Raw genomic sequence first — 27,157 nt, forward strand, 5'->3', positions numbered from 1 at the left:
GTAGAGATTGATGAAAACTTCTAGCTGCTTTTTTAATGCTCAGGAATTTAAGGGCACACATCACCACCAAAAAAACAGAATATATACCAATTTTTCACTTTGACTTTGCCTTTCTCCCTGTTTTGTGATTATTTTGGCGTTTTTGGAAATCATTAAACCATAAATTCTAGCCTAAGCAGTTCACCTGATCTCTAGTTTGTGAAAGAGGTGTGATTTGATGTTCTTAAAATGATTAATTTCTCCATCAACGAAGGCAACCCGAGGCAACATTTTCTAACAGCTACATTAAAAATATATCTAGCCCCCCCAGAAAAAAACCCAAACCCACTGCTGTCTATTTAGCCCAGTATATCCAAAATATTATCATTTCAACATGTAATCGATATAAAATTACTAATGAGATTTTACATTCTTATTGTGTGTGTGTGTGTAAGTCTTCAAAATCTGGTGTGTATTTCATGCCTGTACACATACCTGTTTGGACTAGCCATACTTCAAATACTTAATAGCCACATGTTGGATAGCACAGATCTAGACTTTCACAGGTTTTTCTCAGCTTTCCCTTCAGATTGGAGCCCCTGTGAATGGAAAAAGTTGTACTTGTATGATTACGGATTTTAATCCTGACTTGATTTATGTTGGGTTAATTAAATTAGTTTCTGTGCCTTCCAATCCTCAAGGCAAAACTAGGTTCAACGTGGATGAACTACTCAGCTTTACTATGTGTAAAGAAGTTAAACAGTTAAAAAATAGCCAAACAGTAAGAAATTACAAACATGTCCAACACAAATCTGCACCCAAAATGCAGGAACCATATTCTGTATTCATCTCTGCCTTCCTCCCAGAGTGGCTCACACTACACAAATGTAGCTAGATGGATAGATATTGAATTGATGATGACATTGCCTCAATTTGCAGAGTTCCTATTTTAATAGTCTTCTAATGGTTTCTAAGAGATGGTCTAAATTCGTTGGCTATACTGAAATGCTGTATCAAATATTGCTTTTAATAAGTAAACCACTGGCTGGAGCTTGGAAATCTTTTTCTACACAAAGCCTTTGTTGTATGATTTTTTGGGGGGTGGGGGCAGGGGTAAAGGTATTTTTTGTAACAGGATTTGACCTGTAACTATTAGTGAGAATTTTCTTAGAGGAGTTCAAAGCATTTTACAGGGATCTCATTTATCCCTCGAAAGTAAGGCAGAGGCATTAGCTCCACTACAGACTGAGAACACAAAAAGGCCAAGATAGGTGGGGCTTTTTGTTGTTGTTTTGCTAAGATCAAAAAGTATTTCTAGGGCAAAGCCAGATTCCGGTCTGACCTTGTTATATGATGCTTCCAGAGCACCATAGTACAATGTAAAGCCTTCTACAGGTCTCTCCTCAGCTATGCTAGATGTTGAGTAATTTTCAAAATTGATTTCTCATTCATTCCTGCTCCCAAAATATGGGTCTTAAGATGTAGATAAATACAAAAGAAAACCCCCAAATCCCTCCTATCTGGATTTGGGGTATAAGTTTACACATTTAGACTTTGGGGTACAGGAGGGCATCTTCCTCCTCCCCTCCCAATCTTACTGGCTAGCCCAGTGCTGTGCAATAGAAAAATAATATGAGCCACAAACCCAGGTCACATTGCAATTTTAAATTCCCTAGTGGCTACATTAAAAATTTTTCAGTCCTATATCCAAAATATGATCACTTCAATATATAATCAATATAAAATTATTAGTGAGATAGTTTACATTCCTTTTTTTGGACCCATCTCCACAATTGCCACATGTGGCTATTGGAAACCTTGTTGGACAGCATGGGTCTAGACTTCAGTAGGTTTTCTTAGCTCTCCCTTCAGATTGGTGCCCCTGTGAGTAGCATGGGTACTATGGGTAAGATATCCGGAGGGTGACCTTGAGGAATCAGCTTGCACTCGGTGGTTAACTTAATAAGAAGCCCTAGTGTTGCCATTTCTGATACATGTCTGTTTTGGGAGTTATGGACTTAGGAACTAGAAGACTGCAGAATATGTCTAAACTACAAGCTCATTGAAAAGACCATATTTCACACCTTGTATGGGAACCCAGGGAATGGAACCTGCAAACTTCTAGAGCTGCAGTTTCGTGGGGCCCTGATATGTGGCCTGTGGAAAGGGGAAATCACCTGAGGAAGAGGAGGGCTCCCAGAAAGGGGAAGGCCACCCAACTAGGCGCTTCTTGAGGGCAGGGGCCCCAACTAGGTGGTTCTTGAAGGCGGAGTGTCCTCTTCTGGCCTCAGGCCAGGTCATTAGCGGGCTTCCTAACAAGTTTGATGAATGAATGCCTGGGCTTACACTAAGCTCTCCTGGCCGCCCAGGGCACTGGGACAGTAGGAAGCGGGGGTCCGCTCCCTGGCCTAGGTCCGCACGCCGAGGCGGGTCCTTGGCCCGGGGTGTGAGGGGCGGGCCCAGGCCTCGGCCTGCGCCGGCCCATGTGACCCGGCCCGACATGGTGTCACCTCCTCCCGAGGGTGCAGCGGCGGCCGCTCGGGCTCGGCTCCGCGACGGGCCGGCCTCGCGGCCGCTCATGAACAACCAGGGCCGCTCGGGGCCCCCTGGGAACGGCAGGCCCGGAGAAGGCGAGGGTGGGGAGGCGAAGAAACAGCAGGAAGGGAGGGTCGCGAGAGGGAAGCGAAGGAAGGGGAAGGGAAAAGCGGGCGCAGGGCAAGGCGGAAGAGGAAGCGGGGCGGAAGGGAAGCCGGGGCCGCAGAAAGCAAAGGAGGCAGCCGGGCTGGGAACCGAGGCGGGAGCGAGGGCAGGGTCCGGGGAGGAAGGAGAGCGAGGTGGAAGCGAGGGGGAAGGGGCAAGGAGGACCATAAAGGGAGATGAGGGGAGCGCAGGGGCGGGGAAGGAGGCAAAAGGAAGAGAAGATGGGCAGAAGGGAGAAAGGAGAGTCAGAACTGGGCGGCGGGAGGACAGAAGGCAGAGGAGAGAACAGGGACGAGGGGGTCACGCGTGGGGCGGTAATGCAAGGACAGTGGCGGCCATGGCGGCGGCTGCCGAGGAGGAGGCGGCGGCTTGGGAGCCACCCGCCCGCCCCGCCTCGGGGCCCGCGCTCTGGCGTCTGCCGGAGGAGCTGCTGCTGCTCGTCTGCTCCTACCTGGACATGCGGGCCCTTGGCCGCCTGGCCCAGGTGTGCCGCTGGCTGCGGCGCTTCACCAGCTGCGACCTGCTCTGGCGCCGGATAGCCCGGGCCTCGCTCAACTCCGGCTTCACGCGGCTCGGCACCGACCTGTAAGCGCCCGCTCGCCCGCCCGCTCCCCGCCCCGGGCCGGCCCGCGTCCCGGGAAAGGGCGGGGCGCCGCGGCCTGGTCGGCCTGGGCCGTGTCGCACCCGAAATCCGAGGCCTCCGCCGAGACCCCTCCCCGAGCACCCTCGGGGATCCCAGTACCTCTCCTGTCCGAGGACCCCATCAGAGGAAGCCTCCCAAGAGCATCCTGCAGTCAGCACCCTCCCCCGCGGGCGGCTCCTCACTTCTAGCCGTCTTAAGCACTTCCTTCAGCTTTGTAATTGTGTCTTTTCGCAGACGTTGAGTGGCCCGGTTCCTCAGCCCCAGAGGAGCCAGGCTGGACGCCTCTTCCAGTCCAGTCTAGGACCCATGTTCACCAGGTGGTCTATCAGAATGTTTCTGTGGACATTCTCCTTCCCCTCTCGCTCCCAATGGTTGTTAGACTTCAGGGCTCAGATAAAATTGAATATGGAGAAGAGTGATGTCTGAAGTAGCTACAGGGCTCAGATCTGGAGGGGGAAAAAAAAGCGCCCTTGGCCCAACTGTCAACTGTAGTTTATGACACAATACAGGCAGAGCTACACAAAAAAGGGTGCCTGCTTGAGGCAGGAGGCTGAATTAGGTCTAGGCTGTGTACAAAGGGATGGTATTGCAATTTGACCTGTTTTTGGTAGGGTGTGAGACCTGTGAATGAAAAACTTACCTGAACCCACTTAAACTGTACAATAGGACCGGGGAAAAATTGTGTGGGCTTAGGGGCAAAGCTTTCAGAATGATCCCTACTCCATCTAATCGTGGTTTAAAAAAAGGTAGTTCTAATACAGTATAACAACATTAAAGTTTTTTTTTTCCCAAAAGATAAGGCATAATACATCACAGACAACTATTTTCACTTTTAAAAATTGCTTTTCGGTAGTACACTTCTTCCCCTCCATAGTTGTTATTTTACTGATCCTAAGAGAATAAGTGCATTTTAAGTGTTCGTGGGCTGTACCATAATGAGATTTAAAAAAAAATTCCTCTAATACTGAGCTTTTATGTTGTGTTCAGCTTTTGCTATTACAGATAACAATGAAATGAATAGTTAACATACTTTTTGGTAATAGATTTTTTGAGATATAATTCACATACCATACAATATATACATCTTTCTGAATTAATTCCTTAGGATAAATCCCCAAGATTGGCATTATTAGATCAAAGGTTATGCTTTCCAAAAGGGTTGTACCAAGTTACAGTGGCACCAGGAAAGAATGATAGAACCAATTTCCTGTGAGAATTTTAAATCTTTGCTACTTTAGTGACATAATAATGATGTCTCAAAGTTGTGGTATTTTGCATTTCTTTTATCACTGGCCAGGATAAATATTTTCCCATGTGTTTCTTTCACCTGTGAGATTATCTGTTCCTAGTCTTCACCCATTTATTATTAGGGTCTTGATGTTTTTCTTATAAATTTGAAATCCTTGTGGATCATGGATATTGGGCTGTAGTCTGTCATCTTTGATGCAATTTTTTTTCCCAGACAGTTCTTTTTACTTTATTGTTTTTACCTTATATAAGTTTTACTTTAATATATTAGAACCTGCCAATCTTTTGTAATTTTTTTTTTTCAGAGCTAAGAAATGTATAATTCTTCCACAGACCTGATAAATCTTCTCTTCAGTTTCCCACTGGCTTTCTTCTAATTTGATTTTTTAAATACTTTACACTTTCATCAATAGCACTTTTGTTTTGGTGTAAGGGCTGAATTTAACTTCTTTTTCTTAATGGCTACCCAGTTATTGCAATACCTTTTGCTAAATGAAATTCTCTGTCCCTTTGTTTTGGAAAGCTTAATGTGATATGTATCACATACATGTACACAAATATGTATGTAATATGTATCTTATCTATATCTGACTCTCCATTTTGTCCAGTCATATATTTTTCCATTTCCATACTATTTTAAATATTGTTACTTTTTGATAGAGTTTAATATCTGTCAGGGATGGATTATCCTTGTTGGATTTTTGTGTGTGTGTCACATCTCCACTCCCACTCACTTCCTCAGCAAAAAAAAAAAATTCTGAGTTCAAAAGTTTTGTGGTTTTCACTATAAAGTTCCCACATCTGTTGTTACACTTATTCCTAAATACCTTATGCATTTTGTTTTTTATTATGAAAGCAGTTTCCTTTTCAGTATGTTTTCCAGCTAAGTATTGTAAATATTGAACCTGATCATTTTGTCTAACTTTTTGTATTCATTCTAGCATGGTTTTATTGTTGATAATAATGATTCATTGGGAGTTTTGGGGCATGCAGTCTTGTCACCTGCAAAAGTAATATTTTTTCCTTCCCTTCTTATAAGAAAAACTCTTTCAAAGACCATTATCAGTTGACCTGTGAGAGAAGTTGGCTAAAATGACTGGAACCCAAGCAAGCCAAGCCAGTTTGGCTTCTCTCTGTCACTTTGTAGAGATTGAATGAATGAATGAATGGATTTTTTTTTTCTTTTCAAAATGCCCTAAAAATAGTAGGAATGAGTCAGCATTCTGTAAGCATAACAGTAAAGTGAAAACGAGTTTATAGTGTAAGTGTTCTGTGACTGAAAAGTGATATGACAGCTTTATTAGTCATGTGCATTTTTGATTCCTAGGCCTGTGTCCTGGGGTGCAGTGACTCCAGCCATCTAGGGAAGTTGTTTTACCACAGTACTTGAAAAAGAGCAGGGTCACTGCTGTGTTTTCTAGGTTGAAGGGAGAAGTTATGCGTGTTACAGTAGGTGGAGAGAGTGTTTACAGTGTGGTCTGTTTCTGGACAGCTGCAGAGACATGATAAGTCAGTAAGATAGGTGGTTGTCATCCCTGGAGGGAGAAGGCGTGCACCCCAGTCTTCTCAGGGTATCAGGGAGCCTGGGCCCAAAGTACAGTGACAGTATGGCTGCTTGGATAGTGGCAGGGCTGTGGTTCATGCTATGGGCTAATTTATTGCAGACTGAACAGTAGGGTATGTTTCATAAGCACGATCACGAAACTTCGTCTTATCAGAAGCCACATAACCTCACTGAACCTGAGATATATCATCTAGGAAGAATGGGAATAGCATTGCCAGTTGTTGTAAAATGGAACTTTTGAATGACATGGCTTTTCCTCTAGCCAGTCTGTATATAGCAAAAGTGGGGATGGTTTGACTTGGAGGTGCTGCTGAAAGATAGGGGGTGGGGGAAAACACACACACACACACACAGCCTAGTTTCTCTCACCTGTCCTGAATGTTTTTGGAAACGTGACAGCAGAACCTGTGGGCTTAGGATCTGTGCACCCTGCTGAAGAGCCTCTTGATTCTCAGAAACACAAACTGCTAAGGTTTACTGACCTTCCGGCCCAGGGCAAGCCCCATTCAGTTTGGCTGTTCCTAACTGATCACAGCTTTGTTGAATAAGATGAACTACTTTGGTTCCTTGTGATTTGTTAATGATCTTATACTTGTGCTTGAAGGCATTTTGGCCACTTTAAAACCACAAACAAATAATTTGCTTCCCTTTGGGCCTCTTGCCCAAACAGTGGGCCTCTTGCCCAAACAGTGGACCCTGGTATCCTGAACATTTTTTTTTTTTAGGGCGACACAAAGATAGTTTGAGACTGTCATTTGGTTTAAAATCAGTTTTGTTTGAAGGCTTTATGAAACCTAGGAGAGTAGAAATATCTTGAATATAATAAAAATGAAGGAAATGTTTCATACAGCAGTCTTTTAAGCTTTCCCTAGAGAAAAAAAATTTTTTTTTTTTTTTTTTTTTTTTCCTAGAGAGTAGGGGGAAACTAACCTAGTTCAGTCTACAGGAACAAAACAGTGAAATTTCACTCTATTAATTTATAATGTAGGCTGACCTTAAGAAGTAGCACGACAGGTGGGAGAGCAGAAATACTATCTGCAAATTCTGATACTGAAAATGACAAGAGCAAAGAATGGAAAGAAAAAATATGCATCTGTATATGTAAACCTGTGTTTTTTTTTTTAATTAGACTTCTGCCAATCTTATGTTAAAGTTTACTTGACTCTCTTCCTCCCAAATTAAGTCTTGCATGTTTCGAATGTGAATTTAAGTACCTGGGTGCTCTTTTGTGTTAGCTTGTGATGGATTTGCCTAGAATTAACAATAGACGTTCAGGGAGTAAGGCTCCTGAGGTGTTTGCCCTGGCATGTACATTCATTCCTCTGCTGAGGATCCTGTAGGCTTGAAGCTCTTTGAGGCTTGGGGGACTGGGGTATCTATTTCAGTGATGATTAACGTCCAGAGTGGTGAGATAGACACAGATAAGCAGAGACTGTTTGTTTGTTTTAAAATGCTTGTGCCTTAAGAGCATTTTTTTTGCCCAGAAAGCATAAAGTTTCCTTTCCTAGCTCTGAATGGAGAAGACATTTTTCACTAGTTACATTTAAGGCCTAAACAGTGATTTTTTTGAGAAAACAATTAGCAACTTAAAGTAGCTTAGGCCTTCTCCTTCACCTTTCTGCCTTACCTAAGGAGAGTTGCTTATTTGTTCTCCAGTTCATTGAAAGCCTTTGAATATGGATATGTTTATTGTCTTCAGCTGTTTTGGAAAGGACTTATTTTTAATGGTTTCTGTGAGTTAATAAAAGTAGAGCTCAGTTTACGTGCTCGAAGTAAATAAAACAATATACCTGTGGAAGCAGGAAATGGTCTAGTGCAGTCAGTCTCCAAATGCAAACTGGAAGAATGGAAGACACCTCTTCCTCCAAGACCATAAGAATATGAAAGGTGCTTATATCCTTTCCAGTCTTGCAAAACTTGAATGGTAGGGGCAGAAACATGGAGAAACCCAAAGTCCTCACAATGTGCAGGATGAACTGCCTTTCGTATGACTTCATGTTGAAATGAAATCTTTGAGAATATTTCAGTACTCCATACTTTCAATTTTCTGTTTTCAGCACCTTCACTCTTAGGTGAAGGAATTGTGGTTGGGCTGCTAAAATCAGCTAATGATGAGGTTATTGGGAAAGCATACAGGTATTTAAAAAAAAAATTACATTTGAGTGTTTGACATAGAAAAGAATTAACTGTGTGACAAGTTAACCCTCAACTCTGGGCTGACCCTCGCATTGGATTAGTTTTTGGTCCTGACTTATAGACATAGAACAGGGAGAAATTCAGGTAGACTCTTCTTCAGGCCAGGCGTCAATAAATTTTGAAAATTAAGATGAGATCAACCATTTGAAAAATATGGAGAGAAAATGGGGTTTTTAATTTTTAATGAAAGTTGACGTATCCCCCCACTTTGACCTGTGGAAACATAGCATTTTTTTTGCCTAAACCTCAGAATTTATCTCAGGTGTATTTTTTTTATGTCAACTACCAGAAGAGGTTGAGCATCCAAAGATTTGGTTTACTTTTGTGTAGAGTCCTTCCTATTCAGCAGTCTTGCTCAGATTTAAACAGGCTTTGGATGAAACTCCAGCTGTAATGAGTGGAAGCAAGATGGTTGTGGTAATTAAGGATATGTTTATGAATCCTGAATCATGTGGATGCTCAAGAGCTGTGTCCAAAACCAAGCACGAGACTATCTGGAGAAAGAATTGACCTCTTGTTAGAGGTTTGTCTGTTTTGTCTCAATTTTGAGTCAGTTCTTCATTATATCCAGACTGTCCACATCACCCTCCTTGGAAGTCTGGGCCACCCAATGGGCCCCTGTGCCTGCTGCTCTTTAGCCCACAATTAATTGCCAACACATTCTTTCTTCTTCTCTCTCTTTTTTGGTATTTGACATGAGCTCAAATTGCTGAGAAAGGTGACAACTGTGAAATGAAGACAGGGCTTGGACACCTTAAAAAATACATGCAAAGGCCCCTAAATGACAAGAGCAGGCTGCCAGGCTCTTTCAAAACATCACCATGTCTGTTGACTTTCCATTCCTTGTCCGCAGCACAAAATTGGAGGTCAAAGAATCATAGGAGTTAGCAATGGAAAAGACATTTGGGGTCAGCCAGTTCATCCCTCCGCCTTCTCCTACCCTAATTCCAAATCATTCCTTACATTATATTTTCTTCCTCAGCTCTTGTACAGTTTTCATGGTCTTCACTCAACCCCGGCTGTCACCTTTGGGTAGCGATGCTGAAGGCTGTGTCCAGTTTGTCCTTAGCACCAAGAGATAATTGTCTTTGCCCTCAGTTGACATTTGTGAACTTCTTTGTTGGTGGTCTCAGCTGAGAGGCTGAAAGCAAACTGTATGTCTTTCTTTTGCCCAGTGATGAGACTTTCTAGACAGAGTTGAAGAGCATTTAGTGTGTAGTGATGTTGGGGTACAGTGTAGCCATTGCTGAATTCGTTCCCAGACTTTTGTTTTTCAAGGCTGTGTTTGTCTGAGGGGTGTGGTATTGGGAGAGGTAGGAAGAGACAAGGCAATGACATTGAATAGGAGTTTGATACCTAAACCCATTGCCGTCGAGTCGATTCTGACTCATAGTGACCCTATAGGACAAGTAGAACTGCCACATAGGGTTTCTAAGGCTGTAAATCTTTATGGAAGCAGACTGCCATATCTTTCTCCTATGGAGCGGTTGGTGGGTTCAAGCTGCAGAACTTTGAGTTAGCAGCCGAGTGCTTAACCTCTTATGCCACCAGGGCTCCTGGAGTTTGATAAGAACTTGGAAATTAATGGATTAAACAAACAAAAAACACTAGACCTGTGAAATAACCCATTGAAACCCATTTTAGAGGATTATTTCAAGAAATACATGTTGTTAGGGAAGAAATAGAATGGGGATTTACTGCACAGATGCTTTAGCTAAAAGTCAAGTTGAGGGGAATGGAGGGATAACAGTATTTTAGACTAGGAGGCACTGTTGATTTTGGGGTCTCCCCTTGCTTTAAGGAGGTGGAGAAAGGGCAGTCTTATGCTTATTGAATGTGTGGTTTGAAAGGTGGAACGGTCATTTTTAGAGGCAGCTTTGGAGGGATACCCCCAGTTCCCCTTCTTGCTCCAGCAGCTGTTGGTAACAGTCCAAAGGGAGTATTATATTTCTTCTGGTAACTCTGCCAAGAATGAGAGGAAATCCACAATCTGTGGGGTTTTTTGAGGGGATGGGGATAGGGGTGGCAGGTGATAGGACAGGGAAATTAAATTGTTTTATAGTAAATATATTGAGGTACTTTTCCTGGAAAGCCGTTTCACTAAAAGGAATGATACTTCAGCTTGATAGCTCTGTAGTGGACTCTTTCTCTTTGGAGAAAGGGGCATAAATAGGCTTCAAGTACTTTTTTTTCTTTCTTCCCTGTAGCTCCAGCTTTGACTTCCATGTTTCTTTGAATTTTCCTTTAGAAAGCCCTTACCGAAGAGGTGGATCGAGATTCGGAGATGGGTGATCTAGAAGTGAGATGCTAAAGGAGAACCTCTCATTCATCCCTTATGCTGGCTGCAGTTTGACTTCATCATAATGGCCTAGAAACTAGAGATGTAAACATTTTCTAGGTAGCGTCTGGTCCATTCCTTCATCCAGGCTGGGAAGGCACCAGGGATTTTGAAGCCTGGCCACTTGGGTTGAGAATCTGTTTTGGTGATTAATATGGAACACAGTTGCCAGATTAAAAACAATAAAAAGCAACCCTGGGAAGCAGAGCAATGTAATTATTCCTCATATTTCAGATGGGGCGCCCAGAGAAAAGTCATTTTGAAGATATGAGAACAAAGTCCACCTCTGAGTCTGCTAGTGCTTAATTCATGACTCAGTAGAGGAAGGCCTGTTCACAAAGAATAGTGGTATCTTTCTTGTGTTGCTGATTCTCAGAAAGTACTGATTAGCTATTCCAAAAATTATATTGTGAGATTCTTGATAAGCTGCTTCTGTGATCAAATGAGTGTAGGAAATGCTGTGGGCCATTCCTTTCTCTTGGGGGGCCCACAATGCCCATTGGCAAATTAAAGGCCCTGAGGAGCCCTGTGATAGTGATAGACCTGTTTAATTTTGTTTCAGCCAGCATTGTCCAAAGTGTTTCGACCATAAAATCCTCTTTTTCTCCTGCTTAATATCTCTGCACATACAGAACCTGACCAATAGCAGGAGGAAGTGAATGTGAACACTGCCTGACTCTTAAATCCTACACTCATGTAAAGGATTAGGGTTATGCCCATGCATCTGAAACTGCTATGGACAGCTTTGACATGTGGGTGCCATATTAAAACACTTTGCTCAGATCCTGCCCCTGATCCTCTCCAGCACAGGAATTTGGAGGCCTCCATTGAATTCTTGAAGATGTGGTATATTACGTGTCTTTAGAAAGGGCCTCTGGAGCTTTAGAATAGTATATCCCAGCTCCTGAAAATCTACAGGTGGTGTTGAAAGTGTGACTCGCCAAAGGGAAAACTGTACTCCTGAGAACTCTTGCTTAAACAGTTTCTAAGCAGAATCTATCCATATACCTCTTATGTTAGGGCCATGATTCTTACCTCTAGTGCCTAGCACTTACTTTTGTATGATGCTAGAGTTTCTGGTAGTACAAAAAGCATTAAAAGGTAAAGATCCTTTTTTTGAAAAGCAAGTTTCAGAAAGTTGAAAAAGCCCGTCTGTGATTGCTTGCATTATTGTTCACCCTCTGAGTAGAACTGTTTATTGCCCTAATCTTGTTCTATTTTTTTTAATATTTAATTTTATTTTTGGTGAAAGTATACACATCAAAACCCATGCCCATTCCGTAGTTTCTAGATGTAATGATCAGTGACATCGGTTGTATTCCTCATTTTGTGTCAACATTCTCATTATTTCTCTTCTGGTTGTTTCACTTCTATTTACCTAAATTCCCTGCCCCTCCCCCCAACCTTCTCATCTCTGCTTTAAAAGAGCTGTTGACCCTTTGGTCTTATAGAGAGATATATATATATATATATATATATATATATATATGGAATACTCAAGGGTGATAATATTTACTCTGTGGGCTAAACTGTTACTTAGTTTAAAGGTAGCTTCAGAGGGTAGTTTCAATTCAGGTTTTGAAGATCAACTCAGGGCTATAGTCTCGGGATTCCTCCAGCCTCAATAGTCCAGTAAGTCTGGATTCTTTAAGAATTTGAAATTCTGTTCCCCATCTTCTCCCTTTGTATCGGGATTCATCTATTGTGCCTCTCATCAGAACATTTAGTAGTAGTATCTGGGCACCATCTAATTCTTCTGGTCTAAAGGTGGAGGAGGCAGTGGTTCACGGAGACATTTAGTCCTATAGTCCAGTTTCTTCTCTGTCCTTGGGTTGAAAGTTGAAAAAGACTAATAGTTGTGTCTTAGGTGGCGTCTCATAAGCTTTTAAGCCCCTACTCAACATACTGGGAGATAGAACATAAACTTGAAGACCTATATTATGCCAGTTGATTGGATTGTCCCATCTTGTATCTTTTGAGGTAAAGTTCAGACATGTTCCTCTGAACATGCAGTCTTCTTATTTGCAACAAATTGTATCATGAGCCACATTGTGACTTAGCGTTTGACAGAAATTCATGTAAAGATATAGATCTTTAGCTGAACAAAAATTAATACTGTAAATTGTTTAAAACTTGATGGGATGTTTATGCAGGGTTGCTGGTATACCGTTGCTCTGTTGCACACTGGTCGATAGCCCCTTTTGGAAGCACTGAGAGGTTTAAGACTTGATCCTGTGGAATTTATGACTGAATTGGACAAACAAGACATATAACTGTGAAAAGCTAACAATGCACAGCAGCTTATGATAGGTTCAGTCTAAGAGTTCAGATGAGATGGAGAGGAATGTTTGGAGGAATCAGGGAAGTCAGGGAAGTAGAGGCTTTAGGTAGACCTTAAAGAATGGGTGAATTTGACTAGTCCTCAAAAGAGGAAAGCAAGCATTTGTCAGTGACAAAGGTAGGCTAGTGTTGGTGGTATAGATGAAGGCAGGGGTATAGAAATGATGGACTGGGCTGGAGTCCACTTGCATAGCGTGGAATTATGGAAGGCAAGGTTGGATGGGTAAGTGGGTTGACATTTGGAGGCTATCCAGGGGAGATGTGGTTCTATTCCACACTCTCCTCGTGCACAGTCCTGTGCTCATGCTGGCATGTTCTCTACAGCCTCACTTCACCCTGGGTGTTGGGGCTGCCACCTGTTCCCTGGCCAGAGGGTAAGCAATGATTTTTCATTAATTTTTTAATCTTAATTATAAACCTCTGCTGCTGAGGCCATTGGAGGATTAATTTCTGACCCTCTGGACTCACTTGTAGCCAAGATTTTAAGGGGCCAGATAGCTAATAGTGGGTGCATGTTGTGTTGTTTTTTGTTTAAAATAGGTCATGCGCCTAGGAATGCAGTCAAACTATAATGGTGACTAAGTGCCGGAAATCTGAGAGGGAGGGGGCTCTAGTGGAAAAATGAGCCTGAGGCAAGAGAAGGAGGGCTGGGAAAATGGAAGTCTGGCCAGGCCCAGAAGCCAGGTTAGAGATTCCCCCATGCATTAACAGCCCTTAGAGAGGTTTATTTACAGGGCGCCCTCACTTTACACCAGTAACTCTGTTGGAGAAATAGCCAGCCAGAGGGCGTTTCAAGGATGGGAACAAGGGTCCTTTTCGAACTCTAAGGGGCACCTGGTTCTTTTCTTCTGTCTTGTTCTACTGACCCCCTTTGATTGGGCAGTAACAGGTCCCCACAGGAAGGGAGGAATACCTGTTTTCTGAAAAAGGAGTTTTTAAAAAATTCCTTCTAATTTTTCAGGTGTTGAAACCAATGAAAATATGGATAGAATTTGGCCACCAGCTAGGGGAATTGTAACCATCAAAGATGATTGTACTAGCTCTCAAGTCAAAGCTAAATGGAGTGAGTAGTTAAAAAGAGTCAAAGTTTGATTCGAAGGGCCACAGTAAAGAATTTTGGTTAAGATTTAATTTTGGGAGAGAATGTCTACACCGCTGTTCAGTAGCAGCTTCTTAAGTTCAACTTTGAAAGTTTCTTGCTGCCCTCAGACAGGGTCCTTCAGGGGAGTGTTTTGACCCTTATTGAAGTGTCACCAAATGGCAGTTAAGTGACCAGGGAGATGACAGAAGTGTTGTTCTTATCCCAATTCAAGAAATATGTTGATTCTTTTCCCATTGTTTTCTGCCTGCTATGATCCAGAATATTCAAATTTTAGTTTCACCTGCACCTTTTAGTTTAGACCTAACTCAAGGGGAGAAGTGTAACTGCCTATGATCTCCTCTTTGTATCTGGGAGGGGTTTGTCAATAAGATTTGACAGGGGAATCTAGTCTTTTTAAGATCTTAGTTCTTTTAGCCCATCCTATCAACTCACCTTTTTCTGTCCTCAACGCTCTATTCATCTGGTAGCGTGGGCTGCTCTCTAGTAGTGTGCAACCAGGGACCAAATTTACCCAACTGATGAATTCAGTAATCTATTTATATATTTTAGCCTTAACATGTGGGTACCAAATCCTAATCATTCAGCCTGAAAGATGACTACTGTTTGATCTTAGCAGAATAATTTCTAATAGTTATAGCTAAATTAGTTATAAGTAAATTAGAACAAAATTGAACGATTATTCAATTAACTTTAGTGATGGCAGTATTAATGGATATTAACTATGACATAAATTTACAGGAAAATAATTAACCTTTTCATAGTGATTTATAATTTTTACTGTACAGTACTTTGTGTTGGTTGTCATTTTTAAAACACCACAATTGCGTGAAATACTGTCATATCATAGGCAAAGAAATTGACCATTAGGGAGGTTAGGTGCCCAGGCTTGCATAATTAGTAAGGTAAATAGAAAGATACATCAACAATGATGTGACACAATTAAAAAAAAAATATTGCTCACTTTCTAAAGCACCAGGAGCCCTTGGTGGTGAAGTGATTAAGAGCTCAGGCTGCTTACCAAAAGGTCGGCAGTTGGAATTCACCAGCCGCTCCCTGGAAAACATTTCAGGGCAGTTCTACTCTGTTCTATAGGGTCACTAAGAGTCAAAATGTACTCGAAGGCATCGTTTTTTTTTTTTTTTCTAAAGCACTATCTATTTACATCTTCTGATCTATTCTTAATGGAGATGTAATCTTACATAATGCCTCCTCATCTCTACCTTTATACATTTGACTTAGTTTTAAATTTACCTTTACTTGCTATAGTCTTTTTCAAAATGTTTTGCAGTCCTCACATTTGTCATATGTGGTGGCAGCATATTCCATTGCGTTAGTATACTGTTCTCCCCTGTAGACAGACATTTGGACTGTTTCCGGTTTTAGGTCTAATATATAGCAGCAACTATAAGTATCTTTGTAAAAAATATGTTTTTCTTTTTCCCTTTTGAATTATTTCTGTGTGATATAGTGCCCAACGTGGGAAAGCCGGGTCAGAAGCTATTATTTCACACATTTTTGTGTTAAGAGACAGCATTCCTTTTTGAAAGGCTGTACCAGTTGAGTGTGCTACCAAAAAATGTATAACCAAACTCAAACCCTTCTATCAAACCAAGGCTAGTGTCAGGTTTTTCCACTTAATATATGTGCGGTGGTTGTTTAATAATTGTTTTAATGTGCATGTCTATAAAACTACAGTTGTTGGAGGATGTTTCCCCCAGTTTTATCATGAGAATGAGAACAGTGTGTGACTCTTCATATCCTCTGTTGGATATGGGTAATAGGGTGTTGGAGACAGAGTGCTATCCTGATAGATCTTTATCAGTCCCCTCAATGTTTTAGAGGTAAGACTTGCATCTGTAATATTAATTGTTAATTTCCTCCGACTCTGTTACTTTCATTTGAATCTTTTTTTCCTCGTCTGTTGTGAGGTGTCACAGAGTCAGTTCCAACTTATAGTGACCCTGTGTACAACAGAATGAAACACTGCCTGGTCCTGCACCATCTTTATATGCTTGAGCCCATTGTTGCAGCCACTGTATCAGTTCATCTCACTGAGGGTCTTCCTCTCCTTTGCTGACCCCTCTGTTTTACCAAGCATGGTGTTCTTCTCCATGAACTGGTCCCTCCTGATAACATGTTCAAAGTATGTGAGACGAGTCTCACTATCTTCACTTATAAAGAGCATTCTGGCTGCACTTCTTCTAAGACAGATTTATTCATTCTTCTGGCAGTCCATGGTAGATTCAATATTCCTTGCCAACACCATAATTCAAAGGCATCAATTCTTCTTCAGTCTTCCTTATTTGTTGTCCAACTGTTGCATACACATGAGGCAATTGAAAGTACCATGGCTTGGGCCAGGAGACCTTAGTCCTTGAGATGACATCATTGCTTTTTAATACTTTAAAGAGGTATTTTGCAGCAGATCTTCCCAGTGCAATATGTCATTTTATTTCTTGACTGCTGCTTCCATGGGTGTTAATTGTGGACCCAAGTAAAATGAAATCCTTGACAACTTCAATCTTTTCTTCGTTTATCATGATTTCACTTATTGGTCCAGTTGTAAGGATTTTTTTCCTCCTCTCTGCAGTATTTAAAATTTAATATAATCAAACCTGATGGCTTTATAATTGATTCATCTCTATTGTTTCCATAATCATGAAATGAACTCCACTCTTCATTGAAATATGTATACTGTTTCATCTTCTTCTAGTTAAAAAAATATTTTAAATTCACTCTTTCATCTTTTTGTAATTTAGAGTATTATGGAATGAGATGGTAATCTAAATCATGCAGTTTTATCAACAGCATTTATTATTATTAGTTTAATGAGTATTTTTCTCTTTACCAAAGTATTACGCTATAGAAAAACTGGAAAATACATAAAAACACAAAGAAAAAAAAAAACACACCCATAGGTGGCCATCCACAGTTAACGATTACCATTTTAGAATATACCCTTTCAGTATTCTTTCTGGGCATGTATATTTCTCTTCTTTACCTCCCTTCCTTCTAATAAAGTTGGGTGCATGCTATACAAACCCAGCAGCATTAACTAAGCTTTCTTTGCTTAGTTTTAAATTTTACTTGGTTGTATATTAAATTCATATCAATTTGGGTCATTTCTGAATTTCTTGTAAATTGAAGTACCAGTTTTCTTGTTGCTTATTTCAAAAGTCTTCTCATCAAATAGAACTAGAGTATAATTGCTTTATCAATAAATGCTTATTGATAATTACTATACATAAGACATTGAGTAAATGAGAACAATGCCTGGCACATAATAAGCATCATATTAAACGTTTGTTAAATTATGTTTGATATCATGATCCAGAGAGATTATAAATACTAAGTCATTTTTAAAAGGTATTCAGTTGGGTCATCTAAACTACCTACTATGTTGACAAGATTTTCAGTAGTAAGTTCTGAAATAAAAATGTATTTCTGGTTAACTTTCTTCTAGCCAGAAAATTATAGTAGGAAAACCTTTTCTGAACATTTACGCTTTTTGAAGTGTATTAAAAGATAGACATGAAATCATGGATATATAAAAAGAAAAAATGTCTGCATGGCTAAAATACTATAAATTAAGTAAGAATAAAATGATAAATTGGAAAAAAAATCTACAACACAGAATTTTTAAAGAGCCTTTACAAACTCATAAGAAAAAGACCGAAAACCTATTATGAAGATGGGCAAAGATGTGATCAAGCATTTCACGGAAGAAATACTGTTGTTGTTGTTGTTAGATGCCATTGAGTTGGTTCCGACTCATAGCAGCCCTATATACAACAGGAGGTTCACTGTTTGAGCCCATTGTTGCAGCCACTGTGGCAATTCATCTCTTTGAGGGTCTTCTTTTTCAATGACTCCCTACTTTACTAAGCATGATGTCCTTCTCCAGGGTCTGGTCCCTCCTGATAATCTGTCCAAAGTACATGCGATGAAGTCTTGCCATCCTCACTTCTAAGGAGCATTCTGGCTGTACTTCGTCCAAGACAGATTTGTTCATTTTTCCATAATTCAAAGGCATCCTTCTTCAGTCTTCCTTAATCATTGTCCAGTTTTCATATGCATATCGGGTGATTGCTTTTAAACACATGACCATGTATTCAATCTTATTCATAATTAAAACAAAATGCTAAAACAATAAGAAGGAACCATGTTTCACCTCTTAGAATGGCAAAGATACAAAATAAGTGTCAAGATCATGAAAAATAAGGGAAGACAGACACCATTAGAGACAAAGGAGACTAAGAACGCAAGATTAAATACAATGTGGTATCTTGGATTGGATCCTTGAACAGAAAAAGGGCACTAGTGGAAAAACTGGTGAACTTTGAATAAAATGTGAAGTTTAGTTAATAGGAATGTATTAGTGTTAATTTCTTAGTTTTAACAAATATGCAATGGTTATGTAAGATGTTAACATTAGGGGAAGCTGAGTGAAGAGTATATGGAAACTATAATCTTTGCAACTTTTCTGGAAATCTAAAATTATTGCAAAATGGAATTTATTTAAGAAAAGAAAAAAAAATCAAAGATACTCAGAAATAAACATTCTTGTATAATATTGGAAGTCTAAGTTGGTATAACCTCTTTTAGATGACAATTCGTCAGTATCTATCAAAAAAAAATACGTAATTTCCTTTGATCCATTCAAAACTGCCTCTGATATTTTTTGTCCAGATATATTCTTATATGTAAGTATAGATGCACAGGGTTTTCACTGGGTGATTTTCAGAAGTAGATCCTAGTCTGTCTTAATCTGAAAGCTCCGCTAAAACCTGTTCATCATAGCAACAGGCAAGCCTCCATTAACACATAGGTGGTAGCTGCACGTGAGGTGCATTACCTGAGAATCCAACCTGAGTCTCCTGCCTGAGAAGGGGGGACTTCTAACACTGAACCACCACTGCCCCCAGGTGCCACTATAAAAAAAAAAAAAGCCACTATAGATACTTTCAATAGTTTAAAGGATAGGCTCTTCTCCTCAGTTTTCTTGGCTATCCAAATATGAAGAGGAGAGTTACTCTTTTGATCCCTTCCTGGTCCCCTAACCCCTTCACTTTTATCCAGATATATTCTGAATGTTTCTGAGTCCTAACTCAGCAAGCCCATGGAATTTTCTCTGGTCAGCAATAAATTGTGGTGATTGGATTATCTGTTCTTTCTGGACACAGGATGGCCGGTGTCCCAGTGAAGGAACGGGTGAAGGTGTCTCAGAACTGGAGGTTGGGGCGCTGCCGAGAGGGGATTCTGCTAAAGTGGAGATGCAGGCAAGTAGCCTCTTGACTCTTTTAAAGCTGCCTGAAACAGGAAAGCATGTTGAAAAGTAGAAACCCTGTGGGTGGGGTGGTACTGGTGATCTTCTAAACATCACAAAGGAAGTGTCAGGACAACTTTTTATCGCATTTAAAAAATGATTACAAGAAATGTACTTTATTTTAACAAATTACTATTTTTTCTGATTATAAAAATAATGTTTATTATAGAAATTTGAAAAAAAAAAAAGTCTAAAGAGAATAAAAACTTATAATTCTACCACTCAGAGGTAACCACTATTAACTTATCAAAGCCCATCTTGTTTTACTGTTATTTTTCTTTAAATATTCTACTCGAGGGAGTCATATCTTCACTCTTGGCTTCCTTTAGCCTTCTCCCTACTTTATTAAAAGGCAAAATAGGATCTAAAGGTTTGGCCATATATGTTACAAGAGGCAGGGCTTAGAAAAATTGCCAGGAAATTTACATAATGGCTTTGGCACTGCTACTACCACAAATTTATGCTTTATCGATGCTAAATTATTTCATAGTTATTATTTGACTCCTTACCAAAAAACCGCTACTCCTTCTTGGCTGTTTGGAATGGGTAGGGAAACATCCTGTTTTCCCTTTCTAGGTTGACCTGTACCTGCACAGATGGTACAGGCAAGCTTCTTTTGTCTGATGAACCTTTCTCTCTTGCTTGTGTCCAGTTTCTGCTGGTTTCACTGATGTCAGTTGCTATGAATTACAGGAGAGAAAGATGGATTTTTATGATGAGGGACTTTATCCCCTGCTTCCCACTTTTGCTTTTTAATACCAGAAAGTAGAGTTTATTTCTCTGTCAATGTTTTGTCCCTGATGTCTTTTTGGGCTAGTTTCAAGCAGTTTGGAAAATAAACACATGAAACAGTTACCAGGCTGCTCTGGGATTCTCTGCTTGCTCACCTGGCATGAACCTGGTTTCTTGTCCTAGGCAAATGGCTATTTACCAGGTGGCTCTAAACACATGGATACTGAATTCCAACCCCTGCTGCTTGCTGTCCACTTGAGTGTACCACATGCTCATGCAAGGGGATGTTGGTGAGGAATGTGCACGATAAGTGAGAATGCAGGCGTCTGTACCCACTCTACACATGTTCCATGTAATATATGCACACACTTGTAAAAACCTCATGAGCAGAAACTCAGTTACTACAAAGTCCAAGCTGCATTTAATGGCCCGTCAAGTCAATTTGCAGAACTTTTCCACATTCCCATGACGCTTGTATTAAGGAGGCTGGGGAAGAAACACAGCCCAGTTTACTCAGACGGACTTGGCAGTGGGAGATGGTAAATGAGGATGAATCAGCTGTCCCTGTGCTTTCCTTGGGACTTGGTAGCTCCAGAACCCCTATGTAGAGTAGGGTAGGCTGTTGGGATGTATCCCTTGGGAAAGGGGCTTAGTCCCCACCAGACAGCTTAGTGTCTGGCAGAATCCTTCTTAAGGCTCTCTCCATGCCATGGAAATGGCCTATGCCTTCTAACCTTTCCTTCTCCTGCCAGATTGTAGTGGGAATGTTTAACTATTTGTGGATTTCTCTTATCAGCTGCCTGTGAGAGATATTTCTCTGTAGCCCTGAACTGTAGCAGACAGTTCTGTAGCTGTGTTTTTCCATTGCCACACTTACCCTCTAATACAGAAATGTAGATATCCCCTGTGAGGATCTAGGTATCTAATCAGGTTAACATCCTTTCCTAAATGGCTTTATTCCTTTCACTTATAAATGGCCCCTTTGCTCTAGTAGGATGAGGGAATGGAGCTTCCCCAGGGCTCTTCTCTTTTCTCTGTCACACCCTTACTGAGCTATTGGCAGAGAGGCATGTATGGTAGTCTTGGAACGTTGAAACTTATTACCGACGCTTCAAATCAGTAAGGATGCAGAGGGAGATAAAATTACTTCACCTGGCTGGAAGTTTTCTGTTTTAACCCTCCTCTCTCCTCAATCATTGAATTTTCCAAATTCAGCTTACCTAGGAGAAGTTTAAAAAAAAAAAAAGGAGAAGTTTAGGTAGCCAGTAATCCAAATCTTAAGCATTCTTCAATTAAAAATGATGCTCAATTGGCCTTTTAGTTCTGATTCACTTTTAGAAAGCCCAAAGAAGACTGGATCATCACGAAGCTCAATCACTCTAGTTTCCTGAGGGTGGCCTAGGGGTAGGCAGTTTTGAAGGAGGAGAGTGAGGTGTAGACTGTTAGCCTTGCAGGTTGTTCTTGCCAGGTTGGGGATTGGTCAGCCTCTCCAATGGCCTGAGTCATCAGGTTTTCAGCTTGTGTCTTGATGACCCTTATCTTTTGTTTTCTATCTCTGCAGTCAGATGCCCTGGATGCAGCTAGAGGGTGATTCTCTATACATATCCCAGGCTAATTTCATCCTGGCCTACCAGTTCCGCCCAGATGGTGCCAGCTTGAGCCGCCGGCCCCTGGGAGTCTTTGCTGGGCATGATGAGGACGTTTGTCACTTTGTGCTGGCCAACTCGCATATTATCAGTGCGGGAGGGTAAGTGCTGCAGGCTCTCCTACCACCCTCTTCCTTAGTGCTCTTCAGGGACCTTCTACCTGCCTCTGACTTTTCTGTCTCAGCTCCAAAGGGATGAGGAGGGAAACCAGAAGAAGAGGTACTGATTTTTTTTTTTTTTTCCATTTAAAGCCAAGAGATTTACCAAAGACAGCTGATAGGGTCAGCTGGAGAAGGAAAACAGGAGGAGCCTTTAATGAAAAGTGAAACTGGTTTTGATACTCTGTAAGGGGAAATTTGTTTTATCTCTCAGCTCTGTTCAGCCCTAAGTGTGCTGAAGAAGTAAAGTTATCTAGAAGCTCAGTATCTTATTGGGCTGGAGTTGTCTAACACTTAGCGAATTTGGACATCATCAGATACTTGGGGTCTTTCTATAGACTTGTTCTTTTTCTACAGAGAGACTAATTGGCTATTGGGGGTGGACTGCTTATTTCTCTCCTTACTTCCATCCTAGAGATGGGAAGATTGGTGTTCATAAGATTCACAGCACGTTTACTGTCAAGTACTCGGCTCATGAACAGGAGGTGAACTGTGTGGATTGCAAAGGGGGCATCATTGTGAGTGGCTCCAGGGACAGGACGGCCAAGGTGAGGTGATCTCCCCCTTACATACTGTTATTCCCTCCTGTCTATAGGGAGTGGTGTGGGAGAGGGTGGATGGAGCCTTGAGTCCCAGGATTGGCGGAGAGTATTGGGTGGGGGCAGGGGGGAAAACGACACAATAAAGACTCACTTATGTGCCTCTGGCATGCAGTTCGCCATGCCAGGCTGCGTCCCTGCCAGCTGGACTGGGAAAGGAGTGGACAGTGGCTGGGAAGCTTGCCACTCACTTGAAATGTGGCGTGAACTCAAAAACAGAGGGCCTGGCCAGCTTTTCCTCCCTGAGCTGAGTTTCCTCAAGTTTGTGGGTTGAGTTCTGACCCCAACATTTTATTTTAAAATCTCTTTCCTTTTGCTTGCTCTCTGTTTAAGGAGGTTAATTTTTCACCACCTTGTTTATAAGCAATCAGGCTGATAATTAAAATGTGTTTTTACTGCTTCTCTGGAGGGTGATGTGGTCAATAAGCAGTAGAAAGACGACTGGGGAAGAGTGTTGTTTGTTGCGTCATTGCCAAATGCCTTGTCTACAGTCAGGCATCTGCCAAGGCATAAAAGGGTGAGGCTGATAAGTAGTGGGACCCTTGCTATATGGACTCAGCTCATCAAAGAATGAATGGGTCAAGCAGGCTCCCACCCATGAGACAGAGAAGAAATTTTCTCCATCCCTGTGTCCAGCAGCCCAAGCCAGGGCCTACACATGCCTGGTCCTTTGGGGCTGCTGTGGGAACTTTGCTGACAATTCCGCTGATAGTGCAGGAAGCCCAGTGGTATCTTGCTTGTGTGTTTCCCAGCATCTGGAGGCTCTGTAGTGCTAACAGAAGCAAAATGATTGTTGGTGTTGGCGTCAGCAAATGGGGCTCTAAGACACATAGGGAGAAGGACTGGAGAGAGGGAAGTTGCAGTCTTAGTAACTTTTCTGACTCCATACATCCTCTGATGATTACTTCTTCATGTAGAAATGTTGCTAATTTATATTAAAAAAAGAGCTAAGTATGTTCTTTCCTAGTTACAGAAGTTTCTCCTTTGCTGTTTTCTTTCTTATACAACTTCGTATTCTGTCAAAGAGACATGCACATCAGCACAGGGAGCCTGAGAAAAATCCAGAAAATCTTTTAAACCAACATGGAAAAGAATTTCCTGTTACCTGCTTGCCACCCTCCCACCCGATACTTATTTCAGGTTTTGATTGGTCACTGTGTTTGTACCATTCCTTGCAAAGATACTGAGCTTATTGTACTGGTTAAAAGTCTATTGCATGGAAACTCTATGGCATGTGTGGCCTAGATATTCCTGCTTCATCTGGCATTTCCCTATCACGGCTTTCCCTGGTTCTGCATTTTAAGTGACATCTCTTTCTTCTGTCCTCTTCTCTGTGGTCTGATATCCAGAGTCATATAAAACTAAGCTTTATGACCAGTAGCAATTCAGGGATATGTACTGCTTACGATCGGGAAATAATATCAGATTTGTTTGGGGTATGGGGTTAGTTTGAGTATTGACTCATATCTGTTTAGTGGCTTAGATTTTTTTTTTTAAGTGGGAGTTCTTTTTTTTTTTTAATTTTAATTGTGCTTCAAGTGAAAGTTTACAAATCAAGTCAGTCTCTCACACAAAAACTTATATACACCTTTCTACATACTCCCAATTGTTCTCCCCCTAAAGAGACAGCCCACTTCCTCCCTCCACTCCTCTTTTTGTGTCCATTTTGCCAGCTTCTAACCCCCTGTACCCTCTCATCTCCCCTCCAGACAGGAGATGCCAACATAGTCTCAAGTGTCCACCTGATCCAAGAAGCTCACTCCTCACCAGCATCCCTCTCCAACCCATTGTCCAAGTCCAATCCCTGTGTGAAGAGTTGGCTTTGGGAATGGTTCCTGTCCTGGGCCAACAGAAGGTCTGGGGGCCGTGACCACCGGGGTCCTTCTAGTCTCAGTCAGACCATTAAGTCTGGTCTTTTTACAAGAATTTGGGGTCCACATCCCACTGCTCTCCTGCTCCCTCAGGGGTTCTCTGTTGTGTTCCCTGTCAGGGCAGTCATCGGTTGTAGCCGGGCACCATCTAACTCTTCTGGTCTCAGGCCGATGTAGTCTCTGGTTTATGTGGTCCTTTCTGTCTCCTGGACTCTTTATTCTGTCTCCTGGAGTCTTTATTACCTTGTGTCCTTGGTGTTCTTCATTCTCCTTTGATCCAGGTGGGTTGAGACCAATTGATGCATCTTAGATGGCCGCTTGCTAGCGTTTAAGACCCCAGACGCCTCTCTTCAAGGTGGGATGCAGAATGTTTTCTTAATAGATTTTATTATGCCAGTTGACTTAGATGTCTCCTGAAACCATGGTCCCCAAATCCCCACCCCTGCTATGCTGGCCTTTGAAACATTCAGTTTATTCTGGAAACATCTTTGCTTTTTGTTTAGTCCAGTTATGCTGACCTCACCTGTATTGTGTGTTGTCTTTCCTGTCACCTAAAGTAGTTCTTATCTACTATGTAATTAGTGAATACCCCTCTCCCACCCTCCCTCCCTCCCCCCTCTCGTAACCATCAAAGAATATTTTCTTCTCTGTTTAAACTGTTTCTTGAGTTCTTATAATAATGGTCTTATACAATATTTGTCCTTTTGCAACTGACTAATTTCACTCAGCATAATGCCTTCCAGGTTCCTCCATGTTATGAAATGTTTCACAGATTCATCACTGTTCTTTATGGATGCATAGTATTCCATTGTGTGACTATACCATAGTTATCCATTCATCTGTTGATGGGCACCTTGGTTGCTTCCATCATTTTGCTATTGTAAACAGTGCTGCAATGAACATGGGTATGCATATATCTGTTCGCGTAAAGGCTCTTATTTCTCTAGGATGTATTCCAAGGAGTAGGATTGCTGGATCGTATGGTAGTTCTATTTCTAGCTTTTTAAGGAAGCACCAAATTGATTTCCAAAGTGGTTGTACCGTTTTATATTCCCACCAGCAGTGTGTAAGTGTTCCGATCTCTCCACAGCCTCTCCAGCATTTATTGTTTTGTGTTTTTTGGATTAATCCCAACCTTGTTGGAGTGAGATGAAATCTCATTGTAGTTTTGATTTGCATTTCTCTAATGGCCAATGATCGTGAGCATTTCCTCATGTATCTGTTAGCTACCTGAATGTCTTCTTTAGTGAAGTGTCTTCATATCTTTTGCCCATTTTTTAACTGGGTTATTTGTCTTTTTGCAGTTGAGTTTTTGCAGTATCATGTAGATTTTAGAGATCAGATGCTGATCGGAAGTGTCATAGCTGAAAACTTTTTCCCAGTCTGTAGGTAGTCTTTTTACTCTTTTGGTGAAGTCTTTGGATAACCATAGGTGTTTGATTTTTACGGCTCCCAGCTCTCTAGTTTTTCTTCTGCATTGTTAGTAATGTTTTGTATACTGTTTATGCCATGTATTAGTGCTCCTAACGTTGTCCCTATTTTTTCTTCCATGATCTTTATCGTTTTAGATTTTATGTTTAGGTCTTTGATCCATTTTGAGCTCATTTTTGTGCATGGAGTGAAGTATGGGTTAGTAGCTTAGATTTTTTAAGCATAAAAATAGGTACTTCCTAGTTCTAAGATTCTGTCACTGCAGTCCAACTTCTCCCTTTTGAGGGTTTCTTTTAGGTCAGTGACAGAACTGTCCTCTCTGATTCTTTTTCAGCTCCTGAAAGCTGCCTGCTGTGTTGGATCCAGAGCTTTGAACTGGTTCAAACCCCTGCTGAGAATTTGCATTTCTAACAAGTTCACAGGTGATACTAATGCTGCTGGTTAGGGACTGGTTTTGAGAACAACTAGTACAGCAGTGAGTCTCAAAATTTATTATACATAAGAATCAACTGGGGACCTTGTTAAATTGTAGATTCTGATTCAGTATACCTGGGGTGGAAATGCAAATTCTCAGCAGGGGTTGGAACTGGAATGGACATCTTCTCTATATTCTGGATGCTGCTTGGGTTCCCTGCCTTTCTGTTCTTGTCTTCGCATCTGGCAAAGGCATCTTTCTGGCCCATTTCTGCTTTATCTGTGGTTAATCTTTTGTAGTCAGCTCTCTATTTCTTTTTAGTGGCATCTGCAGTTCTATAGCTACTTCCCCATGCTTCTACTAGAATCTACCTAAGAACTCACAGTTATGTTGGCCTGTAAACATCTGTAGCCCTTTTTGGGCGGGAGAGTTTCCCAAATATGTTCTAGGAAAGAGGGATTTGTTTCATTGGGGTGAAGGGAACCAAAAAATTCTCTCTGCAAGACTTCTGAGAAAGGGACTATCCATGGAGCCTGCCTCCGGTCCCCTCCAACCCTGGTTTCAGACTTTTTGTGACTAGGCTTGGATTGCCTCACTGGGCTTCAGTGGGACTGGCCCCATCCTGAGTTGTGAACAGAGGGTGGCTTACGTTCTTGGTGGGCCTGGGCTGGTACTGACCATTCCTTCATGCCCTCCTTTATGCCTCTGTTCTTTCATGCCTTCTTACAAGTGCCTATTCTATGTGAGCCTTTGTGCACAAGGCACCTGGGCTCTTCAAAGGTGAAGAGATACAGCCTTTATCCTTAAGGGGAGCTGAGACACGTTGCACCTGGGTAAGAAGCTAATCGGAAGTGGCCCATTCCATGAAG

The 27,157-nt window shown here is 41.4% G+C and overlaps 1 protein-coding gene and 1 long non-coding RNA gene across 17 annotated transcripts in view; one reads left to right on the forward strand and one right to left on the reverse strand.

Annotated features, from left to right (window-relative positions):
* LOC104845802 (uncharacterized) overlaps nucleotides 1-3,567 on the reverse strand; it is a 34,185-nt gene extending 30,618 nt beyond the window's left edge. For 3 of the 4 annotated variants that reach the window (XR_010318076.1, XR_010318077.1, XR_010318079.1), the window contains exons 1-2: nucleotides 3,131-3,242; nucleotides 475-578 (exon numbers count right to left, since the gene is read on the reverse strand). This is a non-coding gene — a long non-coding RNA (uncharacterized LOC104845802). Of the gene's footprint in view, nucleotides 1-474; nucleotides 579-3,130; nucleotides 3,243-3,421 lie in introns of those variants that run through there. The other variant, XR_010318078.1, reaches the window with a different exon arrangement.
* FBXW4 (F-box and WD repeat domain containing 4) overlaps nucleotides 2,531-27,157 on the forward strand; it is an 87,213-nt gene continuing 62,586 nt past the window's right edge. For 5 of the 13 annotated variants that reach the window (XR_010318075.1, XM_064269419.1, XM_064269415.1 and 2 more), the window contains exons 1-4: nucleotides 2,532-3,264; nucleotides 19,294-19,393; nucleotides 21,734-21,915; nucleotides 22,388-22,520. Coding sequence is in view for 12 of the 13 variants with exons in the window: in XM_064269419.1 (XP_064125489.1) it covers nucleotides 2,558-3,264; nucleotides 19,294-19,393; nucleotides 21,734-21,915; nucleotides 22,388-22,520 (1,122 nt within the window). In the remaining variant the exon portion in view is untranslated. Of the gene's footprint in view, nucleotides 3,265-3,542; nucleotides 3,640-19,293; nucleotides 19,394-21,733; nucleotides 21,916-22,387; nucleotides 22,521-27,157 lie in introns of those variants that run through there. The other 8 variants (XM_064269416.1, XM_064269413.1, XM_064269412.1 and 5 more) reach the window with 7 other exon arrangements.

The sequence above is a fragment of the Loxodonta africana genome, chromosome 16, assembly GCF_030014295.1.
Source record: "Loxodonta africana isolate mLoxAfr1 chromosome 16, mLoxAfr1.hap2, whole genome shotgun sequence".
NCBI classification, from domain to species: Eukaryota; Metazoa; Chordata; class Mammalia; order Proboscidea; family Elephantidae; genus Loxodonta; species Loxodonta africana.